Raw genomic sequence first — 12,060 nt, forward strand, 5'->3', positions numbered from 1 at the left:
TCCTTTGCCCTGCGCTAGATTGCGCAGGGCACGGGCTCTTTTGTTTTCAACAACACACTGCCGGGCGGAAACTTGTGTTCGTTGATGTCACCTGCTCTGATGGGCGGGCTTTAGCACTGCCTTAGCCGTTTTACTTGCTAGGGCAGCGCTAAATCCCACCCATCAGTGCCGGTGACGTCACTGGGGATCCTGGCAGCCCCATGGAGAGCCCCGGTATGTCACCGGATCTCCAAAAAATGTCTTTGCCCTGCGCGATTTAGCGTAGGGCAAAGGAGAGCATTGTAGCATGAACTGCTCGGATGCTCATGTCAGGAGGGCTGCAGGGGTGAAAATGAAGGGATGTCCTGGTTCATCTCTGAACCCGGACAACCCCTTTAAATGAAGGGATTTTGTCATGAGACTCCATACTTCTACATTTACTGAGGTTTTTAGTCAAGCAGTGGGTGGGTGCATCACAAGCCCCCTGAGGGTACCTGATTTTAAAACTTCCCTTCGGTTCCAGACAAAAAATTCACATTAACTGGGAAGCAAACAGTACACTTACCTGGTGCCCTCCTTTTCATTTCTTTAGCTGCAGATATGTCACTTCCCGGGCTCCTCTTTTCTGACTGCCTTTTCTGTACTGTGCATTTGGTAGCCTAAGACACTTCCTGCTGCCCTTGGATTGGCCATCCCTGTTCAGGTGAACAGTGATGACCCATCCAAGAGCAGGGCTGAATTAAGAATTGTCTTGAGCTACCAATGCACAGCCTGAGAAATGGTGTTGACATCTTGTATGGTATAAGTGGAGCCAGAGAATTAGTGGATCTACAACTGAAAAGATGAAAAGGATGTCACTAGGTAAGTCATCTGGAGATAGTACCTACTTAAGCAGGAACTCCAAAACTGCTGTATTGTAAGGGTATTTTTAAGTACTGATTGGTTCTGGCCCCTTTAATTATGCCTGTTTTATATTACTTTTTATATTTTTATTATTCATTATGTGATTTGTCTGTATTATCTTATAGTTAATCACACTTAGTAAATATATTTATTCACTTAGCCTGCGTAAACGTATTAATTCTCAAATCTTTTGAATTCACGTTACGTTACAGTTAATATCTAGATTTACAAAGAGTCAACACCTCTCTGTGCATTGAAGCTCTCATTTGCATAAAGAATACAAGTTTTTTTCTCAGAAACACCAAAGTTGGTTTTCACAAGACAGGTATCACTTTAATCAGCAGAATCGACCCTACCAGGCAGTTTGGCTGGTTTAATGGGGTTGATTCTGCTGTCAGGTGCTCTTTAAGTACTTCACTTGTGACAGATTTCACATGTGTCATGTCACATAACTACATTTATACATCCATTTTATTTGCAAAAACTAGTTTTGTTAGCAGTACCTCTGGTAAACTTTATTTTCTCAGCAGAATCCGACTCCCCAGAATAATTATGTTCGCATAACAAGGTGCAAGAAGCAGGGCGTTATAAATAGTGAAGCCTGCCTGGCTTAACGGACAATTAGGCATGCTAATGATACAGACAGATGTCTCTAGGCTCAGACTCAGGCTCGCAAATGTGCAGTTCTTGGTGTCAAAGGGATGTCTGCAAGTTGTTGATACCATTAACAAGGACAAATTATCGGTAGGAAACATCATCCAGATGAGAAATGCAGCGGGAAGTATAAAGATATGCAAATTGGCAGATACAGGGGTCCATATATCCGGTATATACAGTAGTTGTAAGTTGGATGAGTTGGATGAAATGTAAAACTCATTGTACATGTCTATAATATTCACACAGGTATAAAACTAGTATTGACTGCTGGTTTTCTACATTTGTCAGATAAGGGTGTCTAGGACATCTTGTGTCCCCAGAAATCCCACTTTTGAGACCTTTCATATGGTTACAAACATAAATAAATGTTGGGTATAATAATGAATATTTTTGCATTCTTCCATTACATGTCACTCAGTTTCAAATAGTGTTGAGGGGCTTATGGTAGATTCATATCAACTGCTTCATTAAACTTGTGTTCTCTTTTTCTACAGACCAGGAAGCTGACTAAAGCAGAGCGCCAGAGATTTAGTGAAGAAGTGGAGATGCTGAAAGGTCTACAACATCCAAACATTGTCCGTTTTTATGACTCTTGGAAGTCCATTGTGAAGGGGCAGATATGTATAGTCCTAGTTACCGAGCTGATGACTTCAGGGACACTGAAGACGTAAGGACATACTTGATTTTGATGACTTTTTATTCCTTTTAGCTCTTCTGTTTACAATGTCAAAACTGCATTCCATGTAGCATCTCTGGGTACTGGTGACCTATCCTGAGGAAAGGCTCTCAATGTTCGGTCTGACAATCCGAACAAAGGGTCAGCAGCTAGATGGAACCACATAGCCCTTGTACTGCAGTACCCAGCACAGGAATTTCCATACCAGTGCAGCTGTGTTTGGGTCTTAAGCTGAGCCCTGTTTGCCTCATAATTATACATTGACAGCCTCTCCTAAGGACTCTTTTCTTGTTGCGTGAAAAAAATTATTTCTGATTTTTATAAATCCTCCCTATAGAAAAGCTTAAACAACTTCACCAATATAAATCTGGAATATATTTTTTTAAATTATCTCAAAATTGTTATTTTAGCTACTTGAAGAGATTCAAGGAGATGAAACTAAAGGTTTTACAAAGATGGAGCCGTCAAATTCTGAAAGGCCTGCACTTTCTCCACACCCGAAGTCCTCCTATCATTCATCGTGACCTTAAATGTGACAACATCTTCATCACGGGGCCCACGGGCTTCGTGAAAATTGGAGATCTGGGCCTTGCCACCTTAAAGAGTGCCTCTTTTGCAAAGAGTGTTATAGGTAAAATAACAAAAAGCTAATGACGAAGAATAACCATATAAGTAAACCAGAAAAGAGAACAGGAAGTGCAGCCATCTTGTTTGTTACTTGTCAAATAGTTTTTTTCAGAAAATGACAGCTATCATCTTTTTAGGTTGTATTCAGACAGCTATATGTTTTATAGGCCGTGACTTGTCCCTAAACCACAGCCACTAAATCATGAGCTGATAGCTCCAAGTGTTAAGGGAGGAAATCTCAGACTGCATTATAGCATAGGCAGTTCTGATCAGAGACTAGGACACAATGGGCAGAGCTGGTCCAACACTGGAGCTACTACTGAACAGCTGATCCTAAGGGTGTGGGGTGGCGGACACCCACTGATCAGACATTGATGGCCTGTCCTGAGGATAGGCCATCAATATAAAAGGATTGGAAAACTTCTTTAATTACTTTTAATGTATATTTCCAGGCTGTCTCAGATTATGCAGCTCACTGTGGAAACAATTCATAGCCCAGACAAGCCCAGATTGCCAGTCTTGGCTTGCCATGTGTCATGTCAACAAGGCATCATGTCAACCACTTAAATTTACAAGCAACAGGAACTTAGCATCATCAAAAATGATTATTTGCTATAAAAGTTTCCCGTGGAGCAGTGAGATGAATGTGCCATCATATTTACTGTCTGCAGGTACACCAGAATTTATGGCCCCTGAGATGTATGAAGAGAAGTATGATGAAGCAGTTGATGTCTATGCCTTTGGGATGTGTATGCTGGAGATGGCCACCTCTGAATATCCCTATTCTGAATGTCAGAATGCCGCTCAGATATACCGCAAGGTGACCTCGGTGAGTAATCATGACCAGATATAACTAGAAGTTTACGCATAGCTGCTCTAAAATAGGGTAAGCCATGAGAAATATTTAGAGGCCAAATTACAGTTTATCATAGACTATGAATAGTTCAGAGGATGGGATAAACCATGTTTCAATAAAATACATGTTGGGCAAAGTAGAGTGTGTTATTATAAAGAAGACATCCATATAATATTCATGAATAGCTAGCACAACCCAATGTTTGGATCAATCGCTGTGCCGTTCATGGCATTGACCTCCATTTTACCTATGTATAGTTTCAGTGTAGTGGGGTAATGAACCACATCTATTACATTGTATTTAGTCACATGCCATCATAATCATGTGCAGAACACTTCATAAGGGTGTAAAGAACATATAAAAGTATTTAATGACCTTAAAGGGAAATTAAGGCAATATCAGATTGGTGGGGGTCCGACTCCCTGCACCCCTGCCGATCAGCTGTTTGAAGAGGCTCACCGGAGCACTGCAGCCTCTTCCTAGGCCAGTGATGTGAACTTCATCAGTCATGTGGCCTAGGTGCAGTTCAGTCCCATTCAACTGAATGGGGCAGAGCTGCAATACCAAGCACAGCCAGTATCCAATGGACAGCGCTGTGGTTGGTAAGCAAGGAAGCTTCAACGCTCACCAGAGCACCCTGGACCCCTCAAACAGCTAATCGGCAGTGGCCCCCTGCATTGGATCCCAGTTGATCTGATATTGATATCCTATCCTGAATCATGGAAAACCCCTTTAAACCAACATATTCACATATATATTTGTATACAGTGCCATACAGTGCTGATAAAACATAAAATATCAGCTATAGTCCCTGTACAACTGTGTCGCCTGCACTGCTACTACTCTCAGAATTGTGCTGCCCTCATAATTTGGCTTTAGCTAATTGTGACAGTCCTGAGCACGGGACCACCTTTTATTAGCTAAAGATGCAACCTTTGGGGATACGACAAGGAGGGTCTTTTGAATACAGCACCTTTTATAGGGAACCTGTCACACTGAACATGAAGGAGAAGCTGAGCAGACTGATCTATAGCTTTATGGGATAATAATATGCAATACTGTAACTTGTAGCTTACTGATTTAAATCCCTGTTCTTTCTATACTTAGGAGTCCAGTGGGCGGTCTCACTCAGGGCAACCTTTCCTGTATGACTGCATGTACAGAGGAAACAGTCAGTACGGGACTCCTACTTATAGAAAGGCATTTACTCATTATACTGAATATTTTCCCACAAACCTATGTATCGATCTCCTCAGATCCTTCTACTGTAGGCTTCTGGCAAATATTCAATGTGACAGGTTCCCTTTAAACCGACTGTACTTACTTTAACCCTAGCGTGATGTCCTGAAATTGTGTGTACTGTAAATTGCACCTTTAGGTATTAACAAAGAATTTTTTTGAAATGTGATATTTGAATTCTTTCGTGGGTTGCCTGCAGTTATTGCTAGCTTAAATGTCAACACCTGGAAAGATCATCAACGTTACTATGCAATCTCACTAACGTAAGAGTGTACTGTAACTGTACAAGCCTGGCGGAGACCTGACATGATTGCACAATAGCCCATGACAGCAGCTAGATTGCAAGCGATAGCAGAGAAAAATATATGGTTGTAGGCAAAAATATTATCAGTGTCAATATAATTAATACTCAGGCCTCGTGCACACAGTAGAGCTGCGTGCATGGGGACACATGGAAGCCCTCTGGATTATATGAACCGCACATGGTGTCATTATTATGGCGATATAAGGCCATGCAATGGAGCATGCCAACATTGTTTTCTGTTGGATTCATACAAAATATGATTGAAAAAACTGCCTCTATATGAAATTGGAGGTACACAGAGGTACAGGTGAACCCTGTAGACTTCTATGGGTGCTGTATTATGGCTTTTTTTTACGTCACGACTAGTATCAATGGCCTAGGCGGGGCTAAGCTCTGTTCACTTGAATGGAGCTTAGCCCCGCCCAGGCCAGTTGATACTAGTCGTGATGTCACTGTGTAAACAGTGAGAAGGCCGCGGCGCTGCTGGAGCGCCACTGTCTTCTCAAACAGCTTATCGGCGGGGGTCCCGGGTGTCGGACCCCCGCCGATCAGATGCTGATGATCTATCCAGAGGATAGATCATCAGTTTAAACAAAGTGCAGAACCCCTTTAAAAGCTTTATTCAAAAAGGTACATCCATTACATGAAGTAACATTTCGACAGCAAAAAATACCTTTGACTGCTTGACAAAGGCGTTTTTATGCTGAAATGTTGCATCATGTGATGGATGTACCTTTTTTAATAAAGCTGTTTAATATGTTTGACTTACCCCAGCGATACTGTGGTCTTCTTTTCTTGGATGTTTAACCAAGCTGTTGTTCTGGTGGCCACGTGCACAACTGGAGAAGTAACTGACTGCTGACACTCAATATTTTATACTTTTTACTTTTGCTATGGGGCCCCTTGATTTCTGTGTATGCCCCTGTATATAACATAAAGTCCATTGACTGATTTGGAATCGAATACAATAAAACTGGAAAGTGCATCACATCTTTTGTGTTACGGACTTCACAGTCATGATGTGACCATCATTTCCAGAAAGGCATGATTCTTCTGAAACCGTTAATGGAAAAAGTGATTCGAAATGACTCGATAAGAATTTCAGATAAGAGAGAAAGAAAGGTTTGTTCCCTTCATGGTGTGCTGTGTTCTGGGACACCAGAATGGCTGCTTCATGTCAATCAGTATGAGATTGAAAAGTAAGAGATAACTTGTAAGATGGTCGCTGACTGTGCCACAGGAATGGAGTCAATAAGTCAAGGTAGATGGGAAATAGAGATAGTAGAGTCATAAAGTCAAATACAGTAACCAAGTCACTCACATGGTTTAAGCCCAAAGAGCCAATTCTGAATTCTAAGAGCCTTTACTTTTTATTTTTTATTTTTATGGTGACATAGCTGTATCGTTGCCTTCTTGTTTCCTGGATGAGTTGTGTATTTTTCGGTTATAATACATTAGAATTATGCATATGAATCAGTTAGGACATACCTAAAGTAAGTAAGGCATGATAATATAATCATAAAGGCATTATCACAGGGCATCCCTTTCTAAAGACTCAAGCCAGACATACACATAGGATAACAATCGGAAGAACTCTCAGCTGAGCATGCATGTGTTGTGAATGGGAGAGGGGAGAAAGCCTCAGGCAGGCAGTTTATCTCCCCGAGAATAAAAGGATATGGCATGTTGAAATCCAACAAATCCAGACTCCCACCAAACGTATATGTTGGCAACATAAGATCCGTGGGAGTCTGACACCTGGAATCAGAGGCGGACTGGCCATAGACCCTACAGGGAATTTTCTCAGTGGGCCGATGCCTATAGGGCCACCCAAGCCCTCCTTACTGCTACTGGCCAGGTACATACTACTAGGGGCACCATAGGGGTCATTACTAGTATTTTTCCCGTCTACTTGTGTTGCCCCGTCTTCTGTCAATTTGGACCCACCCACAACATTGGAGCCTTTTTAAGTTTTTTTTCCAGGGCCACTTTAATTTCCCAGTCCGCCCCTACCTGGAAACCCCACCGATCAGCTGTTTAAGGAGGCCACGGTGCCACAGCGTCCTCGCAGCTTACCAAGCACAGCACTGTCCATTGGATATCGGATGTGCCTGGTATTGTGGCACAGCTCCATTCAGTTCAGTGGCACTGAGCTGCACATAGGTCACATGACTGGTGAACAAAAACAATAGGGGCTGCTCCCTTGTGAAATACCTTTAGATACTCAGATAAGGACTCAAGGTGAGAATACCTTACCGAATAATTTTGTGCAAATCCAGGCACAACACTAGGAATTGGCGCAGTCTCTCCTGTGGAGAGGATAGGTTAGGCTGCTGCACTTGTTCGCTGGGATCCTCCAGGCCTGCCACTGAAACGCGTAGCTAGCCTTTTATTTATAGTGTTTTATATATGTTTTTAATAAATAACTTTTATAGATAGCAGATCAGCGCTCTTTTGTTTTTCTTTTTCTGCTCCTTGTTGAGCGAATATGTTCCTATGACTGATGAACAAGACATCACTGGCCTAGGAAAAGGCTGCAGCTCTTTTCAAGTAGCTGATCCCCGGGACTCCCGCAGATCTGATATTGATAACCTATCCTGAGAATCGGTCAATATCGAAATTCCAGAAAACCCCTTTAATAAGCAAAAACAAGATGACAGATTCCCTTTAAAGGGCTTTTCCAGTTATAATGTTTTTTACGCAAGTGTCCGCAGCCTGCCTGCTGAAACAGAAGATTCATACTTACCTTCCCCATGTCACTTCCGTCCTCTGCGCTGCCTCCATCTTCCAGTCCCCCCACTTTTTTTCCAGTGGTGCATGGGCATGATCACATGCACTGCTGCAGCCAATGACTGGCTTCAGCAGCACATCACTACTGAAACCAGTCATTGGCTGTAGCAGTGCATGTGACCATGCACCACCGGATGTAAAAAGTGCGGTGACTGGAAGATGAAGGGCAGTGGCAGCAGGGCGGAGGACCAGAGCGGCATGGAGCAGGAAAGTATTAATTTTCTGTTTCAGCAGGCAGGCTGCGGTCACTTGCTTAAAAATCATTATAACAGGAAAGCTCCTTTAAAGGAAAAGCATGATTGAAGGAACGTCAACCAACTAGGTAAATGATGAATATAATGCAAGAGAAAATAACTTCCAGAACTATTTCACCCTTTGCTGACCCCTGTAATCACATAAAATGGCCTTCCTTACCCACCAGGTCTCCAGATCCATATTTATATTGATCTGTGTTTAGTCCATCAAATGTGTTTTTTACAATCAAGGCACATGATTTTGATTGCTGGAACTCAGTAAAGCCAGTTTTAATGCAGAATTCATCCCAAGCCAGATGCAGCGCTGACTATTATCTGATTACACACGGCCTGATTTCATTAACCTTGCATTAATGAATGTATGAGACCATGCTGGGATCTGATTATACTGTATGGAGAGCAGATAACAATTGTCTCGCAAATTCTTGTCAACCAGCATTTTAGAACACAAGAATTTGAAATCGGGTTTCATTTTGTTTGTTTTTTAATCTTCTCCCTAAGTTTATTTAAAGGGGCTCACTTGGAATATCACCCATTATCAAATTAAGATTAACTATCCTTTGCTTAGTGTATAAAGTGGTTCAGTCAGTGGGTTATACGGGCCACCGATGTGTGTAAAACATCATAAAAACTACATCTTCTAGAGACATATAGTATATAGTATAGACTACAGTACTCAGCTCAATAGACATTTCATATATTGGCAACTACCTACAACGTACTGAAAGGGAAACTTCCATCAGAAAGGTGTAATTTTGTAACTCAATATTCATAGAAAATACATTTCTTTTAGAATTGGTGGGTGTTTTTCATTTTGGCAATACTATGCCATTGAAAATTAAATACAAAATATTGTCCTTCTCCAGCAGTCATATCACAGAAATTGTAAGCTGTTCAATTAAAATTAAAATTTAACTTTTAATAGGTAATGTTAATAGAGGTATAATTTTCCAAATTTCTGATATAATTTCACTTGATATTATCAATCTGATATATTTTTTGATATTATCAATTGCCAGATTAAAGGTAGAAACAAAACCCACCGTGGACTTCAATGCAGAAGGTCATATGATAAGGAAGGTAAAAGAGGTGTAGCACTTACAGTTAGATGTTTTCTAAGTGAGATCCAGTGAGGTCAGGCGTATCATCAGCCACTGCCAGTATATAGCCACCATCCTTCTGCTACGTGATTTTTACCATCATGGTCCCCTGAGGAACCAAGGACTGACTTGGGGAAACGCGTCGGGACAACTTAAAACTTCCATCATTTAGGACTGATACCTTTGTCCTATCCAACAGAGGAGAACATCTGAACCCACCGTGAGTTAACATTTAGGGTCACGTGAGGGTAAGTAAAGGGTTTAGCCACCGAGAGGTGGGGTCGCCCCTTTCGGGGCGGGTGCTCTGCCTGTAGGCAGGGGTAGACACCTTAGGGTATCAATAGGGATACTTTTTCCTCCTGACCTCACTGGATCTCACTTAGAAAACATCTAACTGTAAGTGCTACACCTCTTACCTTCCTTATCATATGACCTTCTGCATTGAAGTCCACGGTGGGTTTTGTTTCTACCTTTAATCTGGCAATTGATAATATCAAAAAATATATCAGATTGATAATATCAAGTGAAATTATATCAGAAATTTGGAAAATTATACCTCTATTAACATTACCTATTAAAAGTTAAATTTTAATTTTAATTGAACAGCTTACAATTTCTGTGATATATTGATGATAGCTCTTCAGCATATTATATGACACTCTGTGATTGTCTTCTCCAGCAGTCAGCACAAATGATGAGACCACCTGTATAGATAGGTAACCCATTGTCATTTTACTGCTGCTGTGAGGGATAATTTTATCTACAATCTAATGATAATGGTAGGTGTAGAATTGGGACGACAGTATGACAGCTCTATTGTTCTTTTGATAGACTTAGATAAAGATGTCCACAGAAGAGCATTGCATTGATTAGTGTAATGTGTGATGCTCTAGTTCAGTCACTATGGGGTGCTATCTCTGGTCCCATTGATGGCCTGACTAAGAAAGTTAAAGGGAATGTGTCACCAAAATGTTGTCTGCCAGTTAAAGCCAGACAGCGACACAGCCTTTTTTCAAATCTGTTTTCATTTTTTGATTGTACATTTTTCTTTGCCATTTCCTGGACATGATTACGGTGGCTGCCAATTTGCCTGAGCTGCAAACTTCTACAGCAAAAAGACACATAAACATAAAGAAAATAGCTTGCCCGTCTGGGCTCTAACTAAACATAGGTTTCCTCACCTAAAACACTCAGCAACACATGGGAAATTGGGCTTTCAAGAAGAGGAACATCCAGCTTTCAGGCTCTGACACTGACAGAGCATCTCAGCCCTGTATTTATTCCCACAGTAATGACACAAGCAGCTACATTTGGGTTTGCCTCAGGCTAGGGGAAAGTGTTGTACTAGAGTGGGGAAGGGAATGGCATGTCCCACTACCAACATCAACATACCATTTCAGAAATATCCAGGCCCATAAAACACTTTAGAAATGTGCCTCAGTAAACTACACTTTGCTAAAACCACCCAGCTTTCCCATCTGAGCATTCTGTGTGAGATACAGTATACACCCCTCCAATACTTTCCCAGCCACCATGTCACAATAGGTGATATCTTTCATTATAACCCTGCCTATGAGGATAAGGAGGTCACTACAGTAAAGTAAGTCAAAGAATTTAGTTGGCCCTCAAAAAGGTATCATGCTCATATATGTTATTTAATTGTGAATGAAACACACAAGATGTCCTGAAAATGATCCACTTAGGTTTCCCAGATTAAAGAGACACCACAAAATATATCAGAAGACAGGACATTTCGGTCCAACAGGACCTTCCTCAGCAGTATTATATGTAGTGAGAGTATGTGGGGGAGCACCATATGCTGGTAAGGATCCTTCAGGATTTATTTTTATTTTTAAAATAGATATTGACATTAATAATTAAAAATAGCATCACTAAAAATTATTTTAAATTTGTTTAACATAAAAACATGATTTAAACAGTAGGTCTTTTTCTGATGGACACATTTCCTTTAAGTAAGACTGTTTGCCATGCGTTTTAGACGCTGGTCTTAATAAGGCCTTGCAGTGGCGGTGGATCCACCAAAGTTATGTGAAGGTGCTGGCCTCTACATAACTTCGGCGGATCCACTGCCACTTCTCACTGTAAGAAGCTTCCTAGCTGTCTTACATTTAGATCATTTTCTATGCCTAAAACAGGCGTAAAAAATTGCACCTGAGACAGGCCTGCCGGCCCTTCCCCGCCCTTCCCCGCTCATGCCCACTTTTTTTAAACATGGCGTGAGTGGGGGAAGTTTGCAGATTGTGCCACAACCTGCACCAGAAATATGCCTAATTTAGGCATATTTCTGTTTAATAAATGACCCCTTACATTTTTACTTTTTTAAAAAGGTCATCTGCTCTTCAGCTTATATTCCAAGCTGGCATTAAAGATGTTTTTGTTGTAAGCATCAAGTACTTGAATCCTTTCCAAAACAAACTAGCCTTTGGGCACGACTGTAATTACTTATTAATGGAATGGAAACTTCAAGCCTATATATTTTGATGTAATCAGCTTAATGGCTTGCAGTATGGAGAAAATGCGGATGTGTGTCCGCCTGGTATTGCACTGAGAGCAGTAAAGACCAGTCTAATGCAGATTGCTCCTGAAACTGGCACAGACACAGAAGAGGCTCTGTAGTACAAGTCTCAGGTCTGCTGGTGGCCTTAAATCTGTGA

At 41.3% G+C, this 12,060-nt stretch overlaps 1 protein-coding gene across 1 annotated transcript in view; it reads left to right on the top strand.

The window, feature by feature from the left end:
* Positions 1-12,060, top strand: part of WNK4 (WNK lysine deficient protein kinase 4) — a 143,443-nt gene that overhangs the window by 79,392 nt on the left and 51,991 nt on the right. Inside the window, exons 2-4 of the mRNA XM_040435482.1 lie at positions 2,034-2,206; positions 2,626-2,846; positions 3,514-3,671. Coding sequence (XP_040291416.1) covers positions 2,034-2,206; positions 2,626-2,846; positions 3,514-3,671 — 552 coding nt within the window. The remainder of the gene's footprint in view (positions 1-2,033; positions 2,207-2,625; positions 2,847-3,513; positions 3,672-12,060) is intronic.

This window comes from Bufo bufo, chromosome 6 (assembly GCF_905171765.1).
Source record: "Bufo bufo chromosome 6, aBufBuf1.1, whole genome shotgun sequence".
In the NCBI taxonomy this organism is placed as follows: Eukaryota; Metazoa; Chordata; class Amphibia; order Anura; family Bufonidae; genus Bufo; species Bufo bufo.